Source organism: Rana temporaria, chromosome 1 (assembly GCF_905171775.1).
Source record: "Rana temporaria chromosome 1, aRanTem1.1, whole genome shotgun sequence".
In the NCBI taxonomy this organism is placed as follows: domain Eukaryota; kingdom Metazoa; phylum Chordata; class Amphibia; order Anura; family Ranidae; genus Rana; species Rana temporaria.
The window spans coordinates 303,663,526-303,688,894 of record NC_053489.1 but is presented as its reverse complement, the minus strand read 5'-3'; the positions used below and the strand labels follow the sequence as shown (position 1 = coordinate 303,688,894).

At 43.1% G+C, this 25,369-nt stretch overlaps 1 protein-coding gene across 1 annotated transcript in view; it reads left to right on the top strand.

The window, feature by feature from the left end:
• FREM1 (FRAS1 related extracellular matrix 1) overlaps window positions 1-25,369 on the top strand; it is a 213,905-nt gene that overhangs the window by 149,858 nt on the left and 38,678 nt on the right. The window contains exon 29 of the mRNA XM_040358513.1: window positions 593-665. Coding sequence (XP_040214447.1) covers window positions 593-665 — 73 coding nt within the window. The remainder of the gene's footprint in view (window positions 1-592; window positions 666-25,369) is intronic.

Sequence of the window (25,369 nt, the reverse complement as noted above, 5' to 3'; positions counted from 1 at the left end):
TGCTTGATTCTCATAGGATGCTTCTATCATGTAGACCTTCATTGGAACTCGGAGAAAAGCAAAAAATGAACTGGCAAAAACCACAGTGACAAGCCTCCATCCAAGCAAGAAAAAGCTATGGTCATGGGACTTTATATGATGGAAGTCACTGGAAATATAATATAATGAAAATTGGTAAAAATATAAATATAATTTATTCTGAAATCGGGAGAAAAAAAACATATCATTAATTGAGTACATGCTGCAATAAAGTAATAAATTCATGACAGGCCATGGAAAAACTGACATATATCACATAGTAAACACATGAATTCATAGTATATATATCAGACAGTCAAAATAGGCCTGAAAAGTTTTGCTTGCTAATAACAGTTAGCAATAGATCCCTATTATAAGTCATATGTTACTGCAGAGGTGCCAGGCCCCCCTTAAACTGACCTAGTCCCGCTATGAATTTACACTTGAAAATGTTTAAAAATGAAAAAACATTGGGAGATACTCTTTGGGAGTGAAAATGGTTTTTCAGGTGCTGGAAATGAGGTGGTTAATGAATTCTTATTATATTTATCATATGTCTTACTATCTTTTTAAGGTGAATGGAATAAGTGCTATGGATGGGAAAGACTTTTCTACAAGTCCTTCTAAACTCATACAATTTGACCCAGGTAAGAGATAGTACACAAAAATCACAAACACTAGAAATGCTGTATTTTTTCTATTTGTTTGCAATTTACAAATCCTGCTATAGGTGCAGATCAACAGAACAGGTTAGTAATATTGGGAAATATTTGTATTAAACACCTGTAAAATGCAGCTTATATTAGGAATATTATAATTCTGTATGATATATTATGCCCTAAAAAAAAAAGCAAACATTTGAAGAATATAGCCCGGATTCAGAAAGAATGGCCTAACTTTCTGCTGGCGTAGCGCATCTCATATACGCTACGCTGCCGTAACTTAGAGCGAGTACCGTATTCAGAAAGAACTTGCGCTCTAAGTTACGGCGGCATAGTGTAAATGGGCCGGCGTAAGCCCGCCTAATTCAAATTATCAAGGCAGTGGGCGTGTTGTATTACAATGAGCCGTGACCCCATGTAAATGAGTGGCCGATCGAACGGCGCATGCGCGCGCATGCTCAAAGTCCGTCGCAAAAACTCCCCAAGATACGTCGGCTCAATGCTTTGTCGACGTGAACGTAACACACGCCCAGCCCCATTCACGTATGACTTACGGAAACAGCGTAAAATACGACGCTGTTCCGACATTTCCGATGTCCATGGGTTAACATGACTTACACCTGCTTTATGAGGGGTAAAGTTACGCCGGTCGTACGCCTTACGTAAACAGCATATATTAATACGCCGGGCGCAAGTACATTCGTGAATCGGCGTATCTAGCTCATTTGCATATTCGACGCGGAAATATATACGGAAGCGCCCCCTAGCGGCCAGTGTAAATATGTACCCAAGATACAACGGCGTAGGAGACTTACGTCAGTCGTATCTTGGCCGAATTCAAGCGTAACTGATTCTAAGAATCAGGCGCATAGATACGACGGTGCTCATTCGGACATACGACGGCGTATCAGTAGATACGCCATCGTAAGTCCTTTGTGAATCTGGCCCTATGACATTACTACCACTATCCATTTACTTACCTGAAAATGTTCCATTAATTATTAAAATAAACTTGGCTGTCATGCCCATCTCCTAACTGCAAGTTGCTTTCTTTGTCTTAGACCCTTGCAGTCCTTGTAGGTTCTTTGTCACAGCTGTCATTTATGATGTTATACTGTGCATTATAAACCATATGTGTCATATACCTGCAGGTTGTATTGCTGTACAGTCTGATTCAAATAGCCACTATCCTGTTACTTTCTGGAGCTGATCTGAATCTAATTGGTTGCTCTGGAGCACTATAGAGAGTATAATTTTATATTTTAAATTCTTTATTTATTCGTATTTACGCCATACAGGGATTTTCAAGGTCCTTTAGGCTCCCACAAAGAACAAGCAGCATGAGCAAGGAGCATGGTATGCATGCAGAAATAAAGTTAGTAGTAGAATCACTGCAGATAGACCAGCAGATACAAGGTCCATCCAAACAGTAGCCATAGAGTTCCTTGACAAGCTTACATCTGTATAACTTTTTCAGAAAAAAAGAGACAAAACAAAGAGGGGGGTGGTGTGAGGGGGTTAGGGAAAAGTGAGTGCACTGCCCGAGTAGAGCTAGCTTAGGGAAGTCTGTTGGGGTCAAACGCATCACCTCAAAAGGAACAGTCAAGGATGTCACCGTTGAAAACCCAAAATATCCCGATATCCAGATGTGAATGCAAATTCCATCCAGTAAAACCATGTTTTACGAACCTGTTCCTCTCTATATCTCAGCCATGAGATCTTTGATTTAATCTTGGTAAATCAAGTCTTAATGGAAGGGGGTGTGGTTTGTTTCTAGAATAGTGGGATATGTGCCTTTGTAGCATTCAGCAGATGAAGTAGGAGGGAGCGCTTCTAACGTTTCAAGGACATGGGGTCCAATGCAACAGAAAAGCGACTGAATAATCTGGGATCTGGATATCAGGAAGCCTCTGAATCCAGTGTTTGTGACCAGAACTCTTTAATACCTTCACAGGAAGAGAAAACGTAGAGGATGGAGCCCACCTCCATTTGACATCTCCAACATAACGAGGAGCTCTGGGGGAACAATTGTAAGATTTTGGGGACTCTATACCTTCTAGATAGGATTTTGTATCAAGTCTCTTGGACCTTACTAGAGATGGAGGCCTGTATAATCCTATCCCTCTTCTCTTCTGTAAACGTAATACCCAAATCATGTTCCCAATTGAGAAGGTACTCATAAATAAGATTAATTCATGTGAACCTTCACTGAATTCAAACTTTTAAAAACAATATTTTTGCCTGAGATCAGACATTAAAAATAAGTGGAGTAAGATTGGGGTGATCAGACTCCAGCGGTAGGTGTGTTTTTTAGTGAGTACGCCAGTCCAGAACTGAATTTTTACGGGCCTGGTAGCCCACTTTTTTTTAAAAGCACAAAAAGTTCACAAATACATCAGTAGCCCTCGCAGGGGGTTCCACCATTACTGTATCTTGCATACTCAACACTTTAGCCTCCTGGCTTTCATTCTTGCCATCCGGCTGTTTCAGGCCTTTAGCCTAGGCCTTAAGTCTGTTCCTCAGAACCAAACAGCGTTTCCTAGGGTTAAGCTCTCTCCTAGCTACTCCCGATCAGCGCCTTGCTGCTCAATCACCAATGACATCTGACTCCTGCAGACATACAGCCTCTGACTCCTCTCAGAGGGATGGGAGTCCACCTGACTCCCATGCACAGACTTCCTGTCTGTTATGTGGGGCCCTGAGCCATAGTCAGGTCAGAACTAAATAGCTAAAACACACAGCTGTGCAATCAATGTGTCTTTCTCTCCAAAATCTGGCGTAAACCAGCAATCTTTCAGGTAGGACAGAGTCCCACCACCACAGTGGTTATTAACTATGTTGGCCAAAAAAATGCATCTTCTGCATGCCTCTTTGACTTTTTTTTTACTGGGCTCGAATTTCGTCTTAATATATTAATATATTTTTATGAAAAAGAATGGCATTCTACAACAATAATACAAAGAGAAAAAGAAAAAAAGGAAAGGGAATAATTATGCTTAGTGCCCATGGCCTAAATATCCTTAATTTAGCCAAGTTTTATATTTACCATTCCCACTTGCATTTTCATAAAATAAAGAACTTAAAGTTGCCTAAATATAATGTGCTGACATATTCGCTATCAGTGCCAATTTTTATATACATGTATGCACACATAAAAAAACAAGACCTAACAAACAACACCACCAAACAAAAACAAACAACAGCAACAAACAGCCCACACACCAAAACGAAAAAATAAATAAAAAAATTATACCATCGAACAGACAGGATCCCAACAGTTACAGGAAATATATCATCTGAGGAGACTCCAGCAACTCCACCCACGGGACCCAGACTTCTCAGACGTTACATTCACCATTATTTGCTATACCTATCAGCTCTTTCATTTGCATTATATGATTCATCTCTACTACCCATTCCCATATTGTTGGTATTATTTGGGACTTCCAATGTCTTGTAATTAAGGCTCTTCCTGCCATCAAAAAAAAATCTAAATATTCCCTTTTTAATTGATTTAACTAACCCAGGAATTAAAGAGAGAAGCTCTACCTCGGGATTCTCCTGCCAATTTTTACCAGTGACCACATGTCCGAGTTTAAATGTAGCCAACCAAGATGGTTTTATTTTAGAGCAAGACCACCATAGATGTAATAATGTGCCCCTCGATTCACTGCATCTTCAGCATAGGTCAGAAATAGAAGGATTAATTTTATTTAGTAAGACCGGGCAGAGGTACAATCTCGTCATAATCTTATAGTTGCGTTCCTGTGAATAGGACGAAAAAGTAAGGTAGAACACCTTGCCCCATCCTTAATGGGATAGATTATAACCTAGTTCTCGCTCCCAGTCTCGGACATAGAAAGGGCAATCTGGAACTGCATGTGATAATAAAATACCCAAGGGCCAGATTCTGAAAGGACTTACGACGGCGCAGCGCCATGTACGCCGTCGTAAGTCCTAATCCGACCCGTCGTATATATGCGCCTGATTCTTAGAATTAGTTACTCATAGATATCCATTAGATCCGACAGGCAAAAGTCTCTTATGCCGTCGGATCATAACTGCATTTTTCCGCTGACCGCTAGGGGCGTGTAAGCTGATTTACACGTCGAAATATGTAAATCAGCTAGATACGCGAATTCATGAACGTACGCCCGACCGACGCAGTAAAGTTCCCGGCGTATAGTTGCCCCTGCTATATGAGGCATAAGTGCGGCGTACCAATGTTAAGTATGGCCGTCCTTCCCGCATCGAAATTTGAAAAAGTTACGTCGTTTGCGTAAGCCGTCCGTGAATGGGGCTGGACGTCATTTACGTTCACGTCGAAACCAATGACGTCCTTGTGGCGTACTTTGGAGCAATGCACACTGGGAAATTCCACAGACGGCGCATGCGCCGTTCGGGAAAAACGTCAATCACGTCGGGTCACAGTAGATTTACATAAAACACGCCCCCCTGATCCAAATTTGAATTAGGCGGGAAATTATCTAACCAGAGTTGAGTTCCAATATATTTGCCCGAATTTCATTGACTTTTCGCAATATACCATTTCTATTCACAATACAGTATACAACTTTAGAGGAGAACCATAATCCTAACATTTGTTAGCTATGCATGCAAAAGTGACCGTCTTAAAGGAAACCTGTCATAAAAATTAAAACTCAATCATTTTAAAGTGGTATTAAACTCCAAAGCAAACATTTTATAAATTGCAGCTTTCCAATTATTAGTTGTGATGTGGCTAGTAACACACTCCCTGTACTAGAGTGCCTCCACTCTGAATGACAGAACACAGAGGGCCCCTTTGGACAGCAGCATTGTTAGACTGGGTGGAGGGGTGTGTTAGACGTACTAGCAGATTTAAATACAGTAACCAATTAAAGCTAACCTCCAGCTAAGACTTTATTATCAGTGATAGCAAACAGTTTTTTTTTCCCTATTGGGATAAAGGTTTTACATAAAAAAATGAAAGTTGGCCATTGTGAGCACCCCTGCTAGTGTTATATGGTTTGTCTCATTTCTGTAACTGATACATTCTGCTGGAGAGCTTGTTCCTTTAAAAACCAAAGAAGAAAATACCTCTAAAAATTGGGATGTTGTGGGCAATGAAAAAAGGGTCCAGAAAATATATATAAAAAATCTAAATTTAATAGAAAAGTTATACAAAAATTATACAATGACAGAAACATATATACATACAAATACACACCACCGAGTGGTAGGTTAAAAACAATAAATGACAGTGCATATGAAGAGATGATGAATGATATCTGTGTTTGAACCTCAAGAACCTGGAAAGAGAGGTTCCTAAAGGTGTTTCAGACAGCTGATCCGACGCATTTCAACTTTGTGGATTTACACTAATGTCCTCCTCAGGGAAAAACAGCTTCTCTGAAATTGCAGAAACACAGTCAAATAATACATATGCTTAGTGCAAACAAAGGACGATGATAGATAAACATAACATAGTCCTCAGTAGAAATAACATCTTTGAAAATAAGAAACTTACATGCACCTGTCCCAGAAAAGAACCAATCCCCTCGTATGGAGCCCGCTCGAGTCCCCCAAAGAAGAGAGACGTCCACAGCAAAAAGAACCACTGAACAAAACCAATTGTCCAAATAGGATTGCCAGAAAAAACTAAATGTCCCAAGATTTCCTATAGACAAAGAGTCAAGGTAGCAAGGGGCAAATAACCAAAAAAAAATGAAGAGAAGAAAAAATAGCAACTATTCCATATAAAAGAAAACCCCCCCATTTTTAGTAAAAACCCCTGGACAAACTTGAGAATAGGGGGGTAGTGCTGCGCTGTGAATGGGGAGTGGGATAGTGTGCAAAGGAAATATGGCAGATCCTAATATATGGAAAGATAAGATCTGACTAATAATCACAATCACAGTAAAAATGATAATAATATACCATAACAAGTGAATAACATCAAAATAAACGTGCTACAGTGCAGCAAAGGCTAGCTGCCAAATAATGAAGTAGTACAAAGTGACAGTGCAAGTGTCATAAAGTGCAATATAATGGTACCAAATGTACTGATACACAATAGGGTGTAAACTACAACACACATCGGTGACTGCAATAACACTAAATTAAATGTCCATACAGCAGATAGCTGTAACCATAACAGCAGGAGAAAATCCAAAATAAAAGTGCTGGTGTAAATGCCAAAGTGACGTGAAACAAAGTTAATTCCCGGTGTTTTCTTCAGAGTAAGTGAGGATGTCCCCTTACCTTACTGCTGTAAGGTAACAGCGTAAAACCCAGGTACACTTTTCTGGTCAAATCCACATGCGGTATCATCCAAAAGGGCTGTAATTGGAAAAATAGATCCCTCTCGGTAGTCACGTCCAACCAGTGACAGTGACTCGCACCCAGGGAGATAAAAGTGCCAATAGTGCAGTATCGTGCAGTATAGTGCAAACCGAACAGCCATCAAAAAATGCCCTACCTGGAATACCGGAAGAGCCTCTCTGCCAGGCAAGCTGGGCCGACAGGGAGACCCTAAAGCAGGTCCAAAAAAAGAGGGGAAGGAAAAAACCATGATCCATATAGGGTAAGGTGCATGGGCATGTAAAAAATAATATATACAAATTCCATTACATATATACAAAAAACAGAAATGTGATGAGAAAACATATATACAAATTATACAAATAAATAAATAACCCCCATATTGTTTCCCTTGAAGACGTCCCACACATAAGTATGACATAAAGGACAAAAAAAAGTGTAGAAAGGAGTAAGGGCCCTTTCACACATACGGACAAACGGTCCGTTTATTACAAGTCCATTTACGGACTTGTAATGTATCCCTATGGGATTGCAGACGTTAGCGGATGATGCATCCACAAAGATCCGCTTTTGCGGACGGAAGAAAACCCTATTTTTCTTCCGTCCGGCATAACGGATCGGATAAATACGGACAAACGGTCCGTATTCATCCGATTCCCCATAGGGCAGAGCGGAGGAGAGACAGGGCGGTCTCTGCACAGTGTGCGGGGACCGCCCTGTCCGCCGACACCTCAGCAGGGATTTACAGAGGAATCCCCGCTGAGCCAAACGGGCTAACGGAGTGGATCAATTACGGATCCGCTCAGTGTGAAAGAGCCCTACGATACGGACATCCCAGCAAGATGGAAGAGCCACCGGGAGATGGAAAACTTGGAGAACATTGGATACCAATTAGTCAGTTTTCCCAGTTCAAACCATCTAGAAATGGTTTAAAACTCTCCGCTTCGTTTAAACCTGGAATGGTAGTGGCATCTAGGTGTCTGATCCATCTTATTTTGCGTTGTAATAACGTCTTATTCCAGTCACCACCCCATTTAGGGATGTGCACCCGGTCCAAGACAGTGAAATTAACTGATGGCATTTTATAGCCATGACATTTCACCACATGTCTGCCCAAAGGTAAGTATAAATTGCATATCTTCTTTTTTGTTTACAAACGGTTTATTGAAAAAATAAGTCTCAGTACAGATTAAATTCGAATTGGCAAGAAGTACAAAAATACATACTAGAGCAGTGAACAACATCTGTAAAGAATATGCATAGCAGGTATTCGAGCGGGAGATAAATAAGTAATGGTTTGTATATAAGGCTATTTGCTAGCACAATGCAACAATGTAAGAACTTAATGAATTAGTTTGATGGCAAAAAGAGAGAATAAAACGGAATTAAAATAAAAATAATAAAAAAAAAAAAAAAATTGGCTTAATTCAGTGAGTTATCAGAGAAAGGTCCCAAGGCTTCCATTTCTGATCATATATGGTCATAGTATCATATAAGGTGTGATGAATGCGTTCTCCTAGATTAATGGACATCATACGATCCATGATTTGGGACCATAGCACAACGGAGGAGCGCCAATTGAGCGCTATCGCCCAGTGTATTGATGTGAGTAAGGTGTGTATAAGCCTGGTGTGGGCTATAGGGATGTCGGGGATCGGATAAAACAGGAGACATATTTTAGGCGTCAGTTCTATTCTTCTACCTGTTATCTGTTCTATTTTAATACTGACCTGTTGCCATGTGTCTTTGAGGTGTGCACATTCCCAGAAGGTGTGAATAAGGGAACCCTGTACCAGGCAGCCTCTAAAACAGAGGGGAGATGTTGCAGGATAAGCTCCCCGGCCATAACTCTTAATTTTTCCCATTAAGCAGGGGCACAAGACAGGGCTGCCCCTTATCCCCTCTCCTGTTTGCTCTTGCTATTGAGCCCCTTGCCTGCGCTATCCGCAGTAATACCAACATCAAAGGGTACACAAAAGATCTGAAAGATTTAAAATTAAGTCTCTATGCAGACGACGTCCTCCTGTTCCTCACTGACCCTTTACTTTCGCTACCAAACCTAATCCAGACTTTGGATACATTTCATGACCTTTCAGGGTTAGGCATAAATCTATCCAAATGTTCTGCCCTCCCGATTCATTCCCCCCCCCGATCTGACTGCCATGTTAAGGGAGAAATTTTCCTTTCAATGGTGTTCAGACTCCTTCCGATATTTAGGCATCCACATCACCCCATGCTACAAGTCCCTATACCACAAAAACTACCCCAGATTGCTTCAAAACATTAGAGATTTACTCAAATCATGGTCAGCATTCCATGTGTCCTTTATGGGTAGGATAGTTGCTACCAAAATGGTTATACTTCCAAAACTACTTTTCTTCTTTAGAGCACTCCCTATCCTGGTCCCTAAAAGTGCCCTAGATTCTATACAAAGAGATATAAACAAATTCATATGGCAAAATAAAAAATCTAGATTTGGATATGCACTGATGTATAGACCTCAATCGAAGGGAGGGTTGAGTATGCCCAACTTATGGCTATACTACCTCTCAGCCAGATATACACAACTCGCACAATGGTATGCACCTTCCAGTCATATCCCTTGGCTAGAATTTGAGGAACAATCTGTCCTGCCGTTCCACCTCCAAGGCCTCCTATGGTCCAAATCTATTAAAACTCAAAGATTGGGTCACCTTAATAAAGTAGTACATCAAGACCTACTATTATGGCACAGACATAAACATAAATTTAACATCGCTTCAGGGATCCCTCCCCTAGCTTCCTTCCTAGGGGACCCTCTATTTACCCCTCCAGATCTACACTCCAACCAATATTCTGTCTGGCAACTCCTCAATCTATCTAACTTAAAAGCTTTCACTAAAAATAATACTTTTCGCACATTTTTAGATTCACAAACAGAATATAAACTTAGAGATACTGAACTCTCAGACTACAATAATATCAAACTATTCTATCAAAAACACTTTTCTCTCTCCCTCCAAACCCCCTTTACGATTTTTGAACGAATTTGTCTTACTTCACCCCGAGACAGAGGCCTGATATCGAGAATGTATAGAACCCTAAATGAATATAATTTACCAGACAAAACACGCCAAATGCTGCAATGGGAATCAGACCTAGATGAATCCTTCACCACTGAACAATGGGACAGCATGACAGATAACCTACGGAAATGTACCAGGACGGCCTCCATTAGGGAATCTGCTATTAAACTCCAATAAATTGCATATCTTCATACTAGCCAAGTGTTTACTCACACGTTGGCCCAGTTCCTGCCACGTCTTACCAACATAAAACGTTCCACATTGACACTCTAACAAATAGATCACACCCTGTTTTTTACAGTTGGAAGCGTTCACCGTTAGGTAGGGTAAAGGACGTTCTTTTACCTATTACTTTGCAGAAAGAACAAGACCCACATGGGTAGGTACACCAAATTTTGCATCTCACCCAAAGATCCAGCCCTTCTGTATGTGACCTGATGACGTTCAGTGACCAATCCACACAAGGATGGTTCTTCTGTTAGGATGGCCCAGTGTTTCGACAGAATTTTCCGTATTCTATCGTGTTCATTGGAGAAACGTAGAATGATTCTTTTAAAAACCAACAGATTTACTGGCTGGATCACCAGATGAAAAAAAAGGAAGCCTAAAAAAATGAATGCAGCTATCACATTCTAGAAATGGTAAGCAGCAATGTCATAGATGTTTGCTTCACTTACCGTTCACAATGATATCCCCCACCATTTTAATGTTGTTGGCAATAACTGACAATACCTAGTAGAGAAGGCAGTTGCACAATCTATGGGGTTTAGTGATTGTCCACTTAGGCCACAAAGGCTGTATTGTATGAGAACAGGGAACTTGTCAGGTACTCCCCCCATACCCATACCCAGACTTTTGACTGAGCAGAGCAATAGGGGAACATGGGTTAAGGTCAGGGACATGCAGTCACTGTATCACGGGAGCGCGCCTGCAAGGACTCCACACAATGCGAGGGAGCTCGAATGAATGTGTGGAGTTCTTGCTAGGAGGACCAGAGACAGCCGCCGAGGGACCCCAGAAGACGTGGATCGGAGCCATACTGTGCAAAACATGCTGCACAGTGGAGGTAAGTATGACATGTTTGTTATTTAAAAATAAAATAAAAAATTTAATAAAAAAAAAATATATATTTTTTTTTTCCCCTTTACAACCACTTTAAGAAGGAGAATGAGAATATGCTGCTGAAAATGTACTGTTTTAATCAAGCTATGTCATATATTTATATGTTATAACATAATAATTTATTATTTATCTATTTACTGTGAAATTACTGGTTGGAAGTTATAACTTCAAACTTCAGTAATTTGTCCGTTGTACATATACAGTGCCTTGAAAAAGTATTCATACCCCTTGGGATTTTCCACATTTTGTCATGTTACAACCAGAAACAAATGTATTTTATTGGGATTGTGATAGACCAACACAAAATGGCACATAATTGTGAAGTGTAAGGAAAATGATAAATGGTTTTAAACATTTTTTACAGATAAATATGTGAAAAGTGTGTGGGGGCATTTGTATTCAGCTACAAGTCTTTTTCGGCATGTCTCTATCAGCTTTGCACATCTAGAGAGTGACATTTTTGCCCATTCTCCTTTGTAAAATAGCTCAAGCTCTGTCAGTTTGGATGGAGAGCGTTTGTGAACAGCAATTTTCAAGTCTTGCCACAGATTCTCTTTTGGATTTAGGTCTGAACTTTGACTGGGCCATTCTAACACATGAATATTCTTTGATCTAAACCATTCCATTGTAGCTCTGGCTGTATGTTTAGGGTCATTGTCCTGCTGGAATGTGAATCTCCTCCCCAGTCTCAAGTCTTTTGCAGGCTCTAACAGGTTTTCTTCTAGGATTGGCTTGTATTTGGCTCCATCCATCTTTCCATCAACTCTGACCATCTTCCCTGTCCCTGCTGAAGAAAAGCATGCCACCACCATGTTTCACAGTGGGGATTGTGTGTTTAGGGTGATGTGCAGTGTTAATTTTTCACCACACAAAGCGTTTTTCTTTTAGGTCAAAAAGTAACATTTTGGTCTCATCTGACCAGAGCACCTTCTTCCACATTTTTGCTGTGTCCCACACAGGACTTCTTATGGCTTTTTTTCAACAATGGCTTTTTTCTTGCCACTCCTACATAAAGGCCAGATTTGTGCATGACTAATAGTTGTCCTGTGGACAGATTCTCGCACCTGAGCTGTGGATGTCTGCAGCTCCTCCAAAGTTACCATTGGTCTCTTGGCTGCTTCTCTGATTAATGCTTTCTTTGCCTGGCCTGTCGGTGCCTGGCCTGTCAGTTTAGGTGGACTGGCCTGTCTTGGTAGGTTTGCAGTTGTGCCATACTCTTTCAATTTTCGGGTGATGGATTGAACAGTGCTCCTTGAGATGTTCAAAGCTTGGGATATTTTTTTTTTTATAACCTAACCCTGCTTTAAACTTCTCTACAACCTTATATCTGACCTGTCTGGCGTGTTCCTTGGCCTTCATGATGCTGTTTGTTCACTAAGGTTCTCTAACGAACCTCTGAGGGCTTCACAGGTGCATTTATACAACAGCTGTATTTATACTGAGATTAAATTACACACAGGTGGACACTATTTACTAATTAGGTGACTTCTGAAGGCAGTTGACTTTTCAGATATTTATTTGTAAAAAAATTGAAAACCATTTATCATTTTCCTTCAACTTCACAATTATGTGGCAATTTGTGTTAGTCTATTACATTAAATCCCAATAAAATAAATTTACATTTTTGGTTGTAACATGACAAAATATGAAAAGGGGTATGAATACTTATTCAAGGCACTGTATATATTTTTAGCAGACACCCTAGAGACTAAAATGGTGGTCGTTGCAAATTTTAGGTCGCACAGTATTTGCGCAGCAATTTTTCAAACATTTTTCAAACTTTTTTTTTTTTTTGAAAAGAAACAGTTTCATGAATAAATGAAATGAAAACACCAAAGTTAGGGCTCTTTCACACGTCAGCTCAGTTTTTTAGATCAGTTTTTTTTTCATCAGTTGATCCGTTTAACCATCAGTTTTTCGTCCGTTTTTTGTCAGTTTTTCATCAGTTTTTCCATCAGTTTTTTTTTTTTGGGGGGCTTTTTACATACAGTGCCTGCCGCCGAGAATGTGTTTTTAGCACAACGGCATCGCGCTGATTCTCGGCGACAGGGTGCCGACATCTCGCACTCGCTGGAATAGTAAAAGCACATTCCAGCAAGCGCGTCATAGAAGCGACGGGAGATCCGACTTGGATTCCCACCAATTCTACATGTGTGCGGCATTTGCTTTGAATCCTGAGGGGGAAGTCCCCGCCGGATTTTAAATAAAAATCCGGCATGGGTTCCCCCCTCAGGAGCATACCGGGCCCTTAGGTCTGGTATGGGTTGTAAGGAGACCCCCCCTACGCCGAAAAAACGGCATAGGGGGACCCCTACAATCCATACCAGACCCGTATCCAAAGCACGCTACCCGGCCGGCCAGGAAAGGAGTGGGGACGAGCGAGCGCCCCCCCCCTCCTGAGCCGTACCGGGCTGCATGCCCTCAACATGGGGGGGGTTGGGTGCTCTGGGGCAGGGGGGCGCACTGCAGCCCCCCCCACCCCAGAGCACCCTGTCCCCATGTTGATGAGGACAGGGCCCCTTCCCGACAACCCTGGCCGTTGGTTGTCGGGGTATGCGGGCGGGAGGCTTATCGGAATCTGGGAGCCCCCTTTAATAAGGGGGCCCCCAGATACCGGCCCCCCACCCTAAGTGAATGGATATGGGGTACATCGTACCCCTACCCATTCACCTGGAGGCAAAAAGTTAAAGTTAATAAACACGACACAAGGGTTTTTAAAATAATTTATTAGTCTGCTCCGGAGGCCCCCCTGTCTTCTTTATTAGCTCTTTCACCAGGGGGGGCTTCTTCTTTGACGTCTTCGGGTGGGGGCCGCTCTTCTTCGCCGCCGTCTGGTTCTCTTCCACCGCCGGGGGGGGGTCCCTTTTATAAAAGCGCCCCCCCCCGGTGGGTTTCCTCCGACGTCTTCGGCGGGGGGTGGTGTGCTTCTTCTTCCGCTATCCGGGGGGTCTTCTCCACTCTCCGAGGGTCTTCTTCTATGTTCGCCGCTCTCCGCTGTTGACTCGGCGCACCCCGGTTCTTCCTCCCGCTGTCCGGTGCCTTCTCCTTCAGCGCTGAACGTCTTCTTCTTCTTCTGTGCTGTGACGTCATCTTCTTCTTCTTCTTCTCTTCTCCCGATGTTGACACATCGCCTCTTCTCGCTGCAATGACAGGTGCGCGGCTTGCATCTGACTTATATAGGCCTCACAGTCCCATCATGCTCCGTACCTACCCATGTGATACCTACCCACGTGGGTAGGTACCGGAGCATGATGGGACTGTGAGGCCTATATAAGTAAGATGCAAGCCGCGCACCTGTCATTGCAGCGAGAAGAGGCGACGTGTCAACATCGGGAGAAGAGAAGACGAAGAAGACGACGTCACAGCACAGAAGAAGATGACGTTCAGTGCTGAAGGAGAAGGCACCGGACAGCAGGAGGAAGAACCGGGGTGCGCCGAGTCAACAGCGGAGAGCGGCGAACATAGAAGAAGACCCCCGGAGAGTGGAGAAGACCCCCCGGATAGCGGAAGAAGAAGCACACCACCCCCCGCCAAAGACGTCGGAGGAAACCCGCCGGGGGGGCGCTTTTATAAAAGCGACCCCCCCCCCGGCGGTGGAAGAGAACCAGACGGCGGGGAAGAAGAGCAGCCCCCACCCAAAGACGTCAAAGAAGAAGCCCCCCCTGGTGAAAGAGCTAATAAAGAAGACAGGGGGGGCCTCCGAAGACGTCAAAGAAGAAGCCCCCCCTGGTGAAAGAGCTAATAAAGAAGACAGGGGGGCCTCCGGAGCAGACTAATAAATTATTTTAAAAACCCTTGTGTCGTGTTTATTAACTTTAACTTTTTGCCTCCAGGTGAATGGGTAGGGGTACGATGTACCCCATATCCATTCACTAAGGGTGGGGGGCCGGTATCTGGGGGCCCCCTTATTAAAGGGGGCTCCCAGATTCCGATAATCCTCCCGCCCGCATACCCCGAAAACCAACGGCCAGGGTTGTCGGGAAGGGGCCCTGTCCTCATCAACATGGGGACAGGGTGCTCTGGGGTGGGGGTGGCTGCAGTGCGCCCCCCTGCCCCAGAGCACCCAACCCCCCATGTTGAGGGCATGCAGCCCGGTACGGCTCAAGAAGGGGGGGGCGCTCGCTCGTCCCCACTCCTTTCCTGGCCGGCCGGGTAGCGTGCTTTGGATACGGGTCTGGTATGGATTGTAGGAGGACCCCCTACGCCGTTTTTTCGGCATAGGGGGGGGTCTCCTTACAACCCATACCAGACCTAAGGGCCCGGTATGCTCCTGAGGGGGGAACCCATGCCAGATTTTTATTTAAAATCCGGCGGGGACTTCCCCCTCAGGATTCATACCAAACGCCGCACACGGCCTTAGCGGATCGGATGGTAAACGGATCATCCGTTTTTCGTCCGTTCCGTTTTTTTGACGGAAGAAAAATAGGGTTTTCTTCCGTCCAAAAAAATGGATCTTAACGCAGACGGATGCTAACGGACGTTAACCCATAGGGAAGCATTGCGGTCCGTTAACGGATGTCCAAAAAACGGACGAACGGAACGGACGTGTGAAAGAGCCCTTAGTCAGATTTTTTTCGTATAAGGTGAAAGATGATGTTACGCCGAGTAAATAGATACCCAACATATCACGCTTTAAAATTGCGCATAGGCGATGCTGTAATTTTTTTTACAGGTTACATGTTTAGAATTATAGGAGGTCTAGTGCTAGAATTATTGCTCTCGCTCTAACATTCGTGGCGTATGTAACCTGTGTGTATCTGGCTCTGATACATTTTGTGTTGACATCGGAACAAAAATAGAGGGGAGATCTTCCAATGGGTACACTAGTTCTGGTGACACCCCAGGATTTCCTCACATTAGTGGGATTTCCTTTTGCTTCCTGTTTTGGCCATGGTACAGGAAATTAAGAAAATCTCTAGAAAAACATAAAAAAGGGTTGCGCTAAAAACACAACATGTGAATAATGCGTGACTAAATGAGATTAAATATTGAATTGAAGCAATATATAAAAATAAGTAAAAAATGAATATATAAAAATTGAATATATAAAAATTGAGAATAAAATTTGAAAAAATGAAAAAAATGAAAAATGTTGCCCAAAATGATTAATTGAAACAACCACAATACCACAAATAGAAATAGAAATAAATTAAATTAAAAAATATATAAATAAAAAACAAAGTGAAGTGTGTAATTAAATCCAGTTGTAAAGGGTATGAAAATATCTATGAGTCTGGTAATGTCCCAAACGACCACATATAGGATGAAAACCATATAAATGTCCCAATCCAAATGACATCCACTTGTAACAAGATGAAAAAGAAGTAGAATCCACCACCGATATAGATGAAATTGGTAAAGGAAGAAGGGCAGAATTCCAGGAATCACACCAGGAGACAAAGGTAAGTAAATGCTCTTATCAGATTGCTAAACAGACAGGCATATCGATCCACTCGATCAGAAGTACCGGGGCTCAGAAACTGCAGACTTCCCCGCATCCAGCTGCTCCTTAAGGGTAGATACAGACACCTCTCTCCGCTCAGAGTTTCAATTCACAGGCTCCATATTCGATCGGATACCCAAGAAGGAACAAAAACGAAGGCTCGAGAAAGTGAAGTACTGCTGAGGCTATTTATTAAAAATTTGTGTAGCCAAGTACACTGTGTACATTTAAAATTGCCGGCATAACAAGTTAAAATAAAATCAAACAAATGAAAACGAACGTACGCCCGTGCTTCCGGGTCACGTACAGCGCGGTGACGTCAGTGCGTAGCTCCGCCCTGACATGTTTCGTCACAAATGACGTTTTCAAAGGGCACGGAAATCTCTGCAATAGGACACTGACGGCAAAAAAAAGGGAAAAAAAACTAACAGGGGTGACAGTTTAAATTTTGGTACTGGTAGGTGCATAGTACAGGATTTGGAGTGTTATTATTAGACAGGATTTGGAGGCTAATCTGAAATAATCTTATCTGTGCATGTCATGACAGACTTTAATCTAAATAAATGTATCTGTGCATGTTTTTATATTTTAGAATCCCTTTGGCCATGTATATTCTGCAGTATACTGTATGTCCATGAAACCGCCATATTGTTTATTCATACAAGCAGGCTCTGTCTCCTGCTAGATAGTGCTGCACAATATTGTGCCTTGTTAATCTTGCTATGTCACTCACTAATTTATCTTACAGGTCAACCAGGCAGGGTATGTCTCACTGAGAATAACAGAATCTCTAATGACATGAAACACCCCCAATTCTCTTAATCTATTTTATTCTAAATTGCCTAGGTTTTAGGTCACATGGGGATGCTGGCAAGCAAGAGACACTGGGGTTGATTAGGGACTGTTCACTAAGGGCCCTTTCACACTATCGGATCCCGTGAGGATCCGTTCCTTAAATATCCGCTCGCTCAAAGGGGATCGCTCTGTCGATCCCTGCTGATCCGGCAGATAACAGGGCGGTCCCTGCACACTGTGCAGGGACCGCCCTGTCAGATCTCCACTCTCCTCCATGGGGGGATTTGATGAACACGGACCGTCTGTCCGTGTTCACCCGATCCGATCTGCAGACGGATGGAAAAATAGGATTTTCCTCCCTCTGCAGAATCGGACCATAGTGGGGACCGATGAGATCGCGTGTCAGCAGATGTTCATCCGCTGACACCCGCTATCCCATAGGGATACATGTATGTCCGTATTTCATCCAAAAACAAATGGATGAAATACGGACATACTGTCCGCAGGTGTGAAAGGGGCCTTCGTTTATTTATTTGTTTACTATAATTTACTGTGCAAGGTGAAAATATATGTTTATTAGTAAACATTCATTTTTTTAGGTGAACAACCTCCACTCCATTTACAGTAAATTAACTGCAGTGTCTATTGAAAATAATAATATGATTTGTTAATGCTGGCACCTACTCTTTTGATTTATGTGAAGTGTGAACTTTAATAGAAGGTCCACCTTAATTGTTTCATGAGTACTAAAGTTTTATTATAAATCTCCAGTATTTTTTTTAAATTTTCTCTGTATCATGTCTTATTATTTGTGTTAAATACATTTTGCAATACCGCTGCACCCAGTAAAATGATCAGTAAGCCACTGTGCAAAACAAATGTGAAGATAATAAAATTAATAAGAAATTAATAGGCCGCGTACACACGATCGGTCTTAACCGATGAAAGCGGACTGAAGGACCGTTTCAACGACGTGCTGAAAAAAAGAAGTTCAATGCTTCCAAGCATGCGTTGACTTGATTCTGAGCATACGCGCCCTTTTGACCGATGCTTTTGCATACTAACGATCGGTTTTGACCTATCGGTTAGGCGTCCATCGGTTAAATTTGAAAGCAAGTTCTCTTTTTTTTTGACCGAAGGATAACTGACCGATGGGGCCCACACACGATCGGTTTGGACCAATGAAGCGGTCCTTTAGTCCGTTTTCATTGGTTTTGACCGATCGTGTGTACGCGGCCATAGAAGGATAATAGGAAGGAGGGGGGGCTGCACTAATTTATACACGAATACAAGGCAAGAAATAGATGGGAAGAAAAAAATAATGTTGTTGTCAGGTCCCTTGCAGTCCAAGGGACTAGGAACTCCCTGTGGAGGTTGTGGACCCAATGGATGACTGCTGAGGGTTAAGGGTTCTGGGAGGCAGCTGCACAGGGTTTGCTGCCACGGTCCTCAACAGGGAGTTAAAGCGTAAGATTTTCAGGACGTGGGGTCTAAGAGCCAGCAGGTTTTCGCCAGAGCCTCTGATGGTGAGGATGGACAACGCTGCAGCTGGCCCCTAGGGTCTCCCAGCTCACACTCACGGCTGGCTCTGGAGAATAGAGAGGAAGCAGCAGCACAGGGCAATGAGGAATAGTCAGTAGGCAGGCCAAGGTCGGGGTGACAAGCAGACAGGTATGGTCAAGACAAGCCAAAGGTTTGATAACAGGCAGGCAGGGATGGTCAGGAGAAAGCCAAGTCAACACACGGAACAAAGAGCGCACTGCACGAATGACACAGGAATGCCTAAAACAAATGTTGATCGGCAGGTCTAGGCTTTCAGTGCAGGTTAATATAGTTTTTCCTCGCCGATCTGCATAGATATTCAAAAAAGATCGTTTATAAAACTATATCTACACCGTTGTCATTTTGCTTGTGGGCATTGTGAAGCCAACAGGCATTTACTTCCTGGAAGTCTTGGATGGGGAGTGATAATTGGGCAGCGCACTGCATCCTGGGAAATGATGACACACATTTCCCAGGAGCATTAGAGGGAGATGATGTCAGAATCCTAGGTGCTTTCAAATACAGATTTCGTGGGACCGCATAGCAACAGGCATTTCCAGATGAGTAAAAAAAAAAATTTTTTTTTTTTCTTTTTTAGTCGTAAGCTACAGTTTAAAGCAAAATAGTTTTTTTGATGGAACCTCCACTTTAAGCACACAGGTGAACAGCGATCGGTCTCTAAGCTGAACACAACAGAGAGGTAAGCAGACAGGACAGACATGAACATTACTGCAGACTCATGACAGTTGTGCTTCCCCTTTAAAATTTAAAAATATCAGTCCAGCAGCAAATAATCATCACATCAACATCATATTGAATGATATTTTGCATTTTTTTTTTTAATTAGGCCTATTTTTTGTTGTAATGACAATAATGAAGTCTGTATGCAATGTATAAACCACTGGCGGAAGTGGCTGTACTCTGTTCTTTCTGGTCTTTTTATGTGTGATTGGCATTCAGCAGCTTACTCCTGGCCCCTGAAGACATCCTCTGTGATGAAACGCATCAGCAGAACTTAGGCTGCTGATGCCATTATGTCCGCCACTGCCAAGAGTGGATTTTCTTTTCATGATGTTTATTCCTTGCTTTGTGATTACCCTCCTTTATTGAATAAATTAAGACGATTTTTATAGGATTACACTATCTGGTCTACTTTCTTTATGTCTCCTGCTTGCCTACACATACTGTGGAAGTGTTTGTGGGCTGTGATCTGTACCAAGCTGGCCAATTTAATCCTCATGTTAAATATAGTATAACTTTGTGCTTATGACCTTGGTTGGTAGGGGTCATATATCTCTTAAAAGAGGCTGGTGGTGGTGCACTGAATTGAGGAGCGGATGTGCACAAGAAGTTTTTTCACTTGAAAAATGTTGATTGAACTTCTTATCCACATGATTATATTATTGTGTTTACCAGCTCTGAATTTATCATTAACTATGACGTTGGTGTAATGATTAATTGATGTTCCTTAATATTAAACATTTTTAAAGGGGTAGTGCAACAGTACGTTTTTTTCCCCATCTTATTCATCACGTTACCCAAATAATAATTGGATGCATTTTAAAAAATAGAACATATGTTAATAGAACTAGAAAACAACTAATGAAGAGTAGATGTTGCATTAAATGACTCTTGTCTGTCTTTTGTTTTCTTTTCTCTTGTTGTATTTGAGAATATTGAAACTGTTTCTGATGAAAGCTCTTTTAAACATAATAATATAGTTATCTTATGTCTGCAAATTTATGTGCAAGGCATTGTTTATCTAAACAGCAGGGGATTAATGTGCTATAACAAAGCATTATCTTACTTACATTATACTTAATTAATTAGTAGTAAAACATAGTGATTTTCTGGGAGATTTTGGCATGTTGTTACATTTACTAAACCTTAAAAGAAGAGAGCTGCTGCTTTTGCCTGCCAACAAAGAGACTTTTTTGCTCACTTGCAGGATGGAATTAGCTGTTAGTTGTTTGTATACTGTTGCTGAGCGAATAGGACTTTTAGGCTAAATTATAAATATCATCTGCGACTTATTAATGTAATGACATGAAAATGGGGATTGAATTTATTTTTTGACAATTCATTGGTGACATAACCATACTGGCCCGGATTCAGAGAGCAATTGCGCCTGCGTAACCATAGTTACGCAGCGCAATTGCTTGCCTGCGCCGGCGTTACGAATGCTCCTGATTCAGGAACATCGTAACGCCGACTGCAGCCTAAAATCTGCGTGGCATAAGGCTCTTATGCCACGCAGATTTTAGGCTGCATTCTTGCGATGACCGCTAGGGGGCGCTCCCATTGTGGTCAGTGTATAGTATGCAAATTGCATACTAACACCGATTCACAATGTTGCGCGGGCCCTGCGTACGCAAGTTACGGAGTTTCCGTATGGCGTCTTTAGCGTAAGGCTGCCCCTTCTAATAGTAGGGGCAGCCAATGCTAAAGTATACCCGCCGTTCCCGCGTTGTGAAATTTGAATTTCACGTCGTTTGCGTAAGTGATTCGTGAATGGCGCTGGACGCCATTCACGTTCACTTTGAAGCAAATGACGTCCTTGCGACGTCATTTGCTGCAATGCACGTCGGGAAAGTTTCCCGACGCGCATGCGCTTTACGATCGACGCGGGAATGCGCCTAATTTAAATGAGACACCCTTAGACAGAAAGTGTGTTCCTGCCAGGAACACACTTTCTGTCTAAGGGTGTCTGCATTTTGGATGAAGCAATAAAGAAGACACCAGCAGCAGTGTCAGTCTGGGTGGGGGGTAGTAATAGGCTAGCTGATTTAGATGGACTTGACTAAGGCCGGCCATACACAATGCAAATTTCTTTCTGGCAGGTTGCAGGAAAGAAATTTTCACGATTCCCCCATCAACACAGACAGTGCTGACAGGGAAATCCCTCCTGCTGAGACATTGTCTTCTTCCGGCAGGGGGGTAGGCGGGGGAAGCCATCCGCGCTTGGAAAAGACAGTGATTATTGCTAGCGGCTAAAGCATCTGGCAGGCTGGTTGACCCATCGATCAAATTGGTACATTCAGCCTGCCCATTAACGGTTCGAATCGCCGCCGGTTCCTACTGAACCAGCCTAGATTTGAACCACGTATGGCCGACCTAACAAATTGAAGATGAACTCCAGCTAACACTGTATAAGCAGTGTCAGCAGTTTCTTTTGGGATTAAGGTTTTACATAAATGAATAAAAGCCGAGCACCCTTGTCAGTGTTAAATAGCCTGAACCCTATAAATGCTTCCATACTAATGCTGCGTACAGACGATCGGACAATCCTACAAACAAAATCGTGTATTTTTTTACGACTGATGTTGGCTCAAACTTGTCTTGCATACACACGATCACACAAATGTTGTCGGAAATTGCGAACGTCAAGAACGTGGTGACGTACAACACGTATGACGAGCCGAGAAAATTAAGTTCAATAGCCAGTGCAGCTGGAATTTGGTGCGCCGGAATTGTGTACACACGCTCTGAATTTTCGACAACAAGTTTTGTTTCGGAAAATTTGAGAACCAGCTCTCAAATTTTTGTTTGTTGGAAATTCCGACAGCAAATGTTCGATGGAGCCTACACACGGTCAGAATTTCTGACAACAAGCTCCCTTGTTGTCGGAAATTCCGAGCGTGTGTACGCGGCATGAGAGTTAATGAGCTACAATTTAATACATTTTTGTTTAGGCTCAGTTTTGTGTTTCTGTTTCTGTACAGTTTATGTGCCAGTCCTGGATGCAGGACTTTCTCATCTTTGCCATAAATACAGAGCCTAGTTATAGCATTGTAAAGGTTCAGGTTTTTTCACCTTAATGCATCCTATGCAACAAGGTGAAAAAACATCCAACAATTACCAGCCCCCTCAGCCCCCCGTTTTACTTACCTGAGCCCTGGAAAGTCACGTGTTGCGAACGCGCTCGATTGTTGCCCAGGCTTCTTGGCTCTTCATTGGATAGATTGATAGCAGTGCAGCCATTGGCTCGCGCTGCTGTCAATCAAATCCAATGATGCGTGTCCTGGGGGTGGGGCCGAGTCTTGCAATTGCCGGTTATGGACGCCGAATGCAGGACTCAGGAGCACGCCCGCAAGGTAACCCACTTGGGAGAGCGCTTCCCAGAGGGGGTTATCTGAGACGGGAGGAGTCGAGACAGCTGCCGAGGGACCCCAGAACAGCAGGATCGGAGCCACTTTGTGCAAAATGAACTGCACAGTGGAGGTACGTATGATATGATATGAAAAAAAAAAAAAAAACCTATACAACCACTTTAACTGATAGCTAAAAAAAGTTATATCAGAATAAAAAAAGGATAAAAATAGTTATGTATGTTTTACACAATGGGGCATTTTGAAATCAGCTAGAAGAAGAAGCCCCTCATAACCGTTAGAAAATGTCCTGGAAACAGAAAATGTTCAAAAATTTACAATGAACCTGGTTACATTAAACAGTATAAATGTATATATCCAAGTTTCCAACCTGTAAAGGTAACTGGAAGCTGAATGACTCTCTTCTTATAGACCCTATAGATTTGTCCCAGTAGACTCATAGTCTACTGGGACAAGAAAACTGAAGAAAACGTAACATTCTGGAAAAAAACATAATTTGCAGCCTAACTGTGCCATCAAACGCAGCCACTGTACCATACAACGCAGCCACTGTGCCCATCAATTGCCGCAACTGTGCCCTCCAACACAGCCACTGTGCCATAAAACGCAGCCACTGTGCCCATCAATCGCAGCCACTGTACCATCAAATGCAGCCACTGTGCCCATGAAACGCAGCCACTGTGCCATCAAATGCAGCCACTTTGCCCATCAAACGCCACCATTGTGCCTATCAAACGCAGCCAATGTGCCTATCAAACGCTGGCACTGTGCTCATCAACGCTGCACTGTGCCCATCAAATGCTGCCACTGTGCCATATCAAATGCTGCCACTGTGCCATATCAAATGCTGCCACTGTGCCATATCAAATGCTGCCACTGTCCCATCAAATGCTCCCACTGTGCTATCAAATGCTCCCACTGTGCCATCAAATGCTCCCACTATGCCATCAAATGCTCCCACTGTGCCATCAAATGCTCTTACTGTGCCCATCAAATGCTGCCGGCGTGCCCCCCACCCACTGTCTGCCCGGCACTTACCCTGTCTCGTGGGGCAGTGGGTGACCGTGGTGGGGAGCGAGCAGTGTCCTCCATGCTCCTCCATGCTCCTTGATGTCTTCTCATGTCCAATTTTCCCATCCTCTGCTATGATTGGGCGCCTGATTTCCTGAAACAGGCGCTGTGATTGGACACCTATCAGATGACGGGTAACAGACCCGAGCACCTGATTGGCGGAGAGGCGGTTCAGTGTTAGGAAAGCGAATGTTCATTCGCTTTTCTAACACAGCTGGGTGAACTGCAAGCGCCAAGCATGGTGCTCACTGTTTACCTTTTTTGACGCCTATTAGAGCCTATCGCTCTAATTGCCATGGGCTTGGAGAAAACAATTATAATTCTCCCACTCTACAAGACTCTGGTCCGGCCGCACCTGGAGTATGCTGTTCAGTTCTAGGCACCAGTCCTCAGGAAGGATGTACTGGAAATGGAGCGAGTACGAAGAAGGGCAACAAAGCTAATAAAGGGTCTGGAGGATATTAGTTATGAAGAAAGGTTACGAGCACTGAACTTATTCTCTATGGAGAAGAGACGCTTGAGAGGGGATACAATTAAAATTTACAAATACCGTACTGGTGAACTCACAATAGGGATAAAACATTTTGCGGAAGGTAATTTAACAAGACACGTGGCCACTTATTAAAATTAGAAGAAAATATCTGCTATGAGTCCTAAGCTGGCAAAGACCATCATAGCCTCCTTAACCACTTGCCGACCGCGCACCGTCGATATACGTCCACAAGGTGGCTCTGCTGGGCGAGAGCACGTAATATGACGTCCTCTCTCCCAGCCGCCACTAGGGGCGCGCGCGCGCGCCACCCGCTCGCCCCCGACTCCCGTGCGTGTGCCCGGCAGGCGCGATCGCCGCCGGGCACACGCGATCGCTCGTTACAGAGCGGGGACCGGGAGCTGTGTGTGTAAACACACAGCTCCCGGTCCTGTCAGCAGGGGAAATGCTGATCTTCGGTTCATACAATGTATGAACAGAGGATCAGTGTTTCCCCTAGTGAGGCCACCCCCCCCCCCACAGTAAGAACACACCCAGGCATACTTAACCCCTTCCCCACCCCCTAGTGTTAACCCCTTCACTGCCAGTGGCATTTTTATAGTAATCCAATGCATTTTTATAGCACTGATCGCTATAAAAATGCCAATGGTCCCAAAAATGTGTCAAAAGTGTCCGAAGTGTCCGCCATAATGTCGCAATACCGAAAAAAAAAAATCGCTGATCCCCGCCATTACTAGTAAAAAAAATAT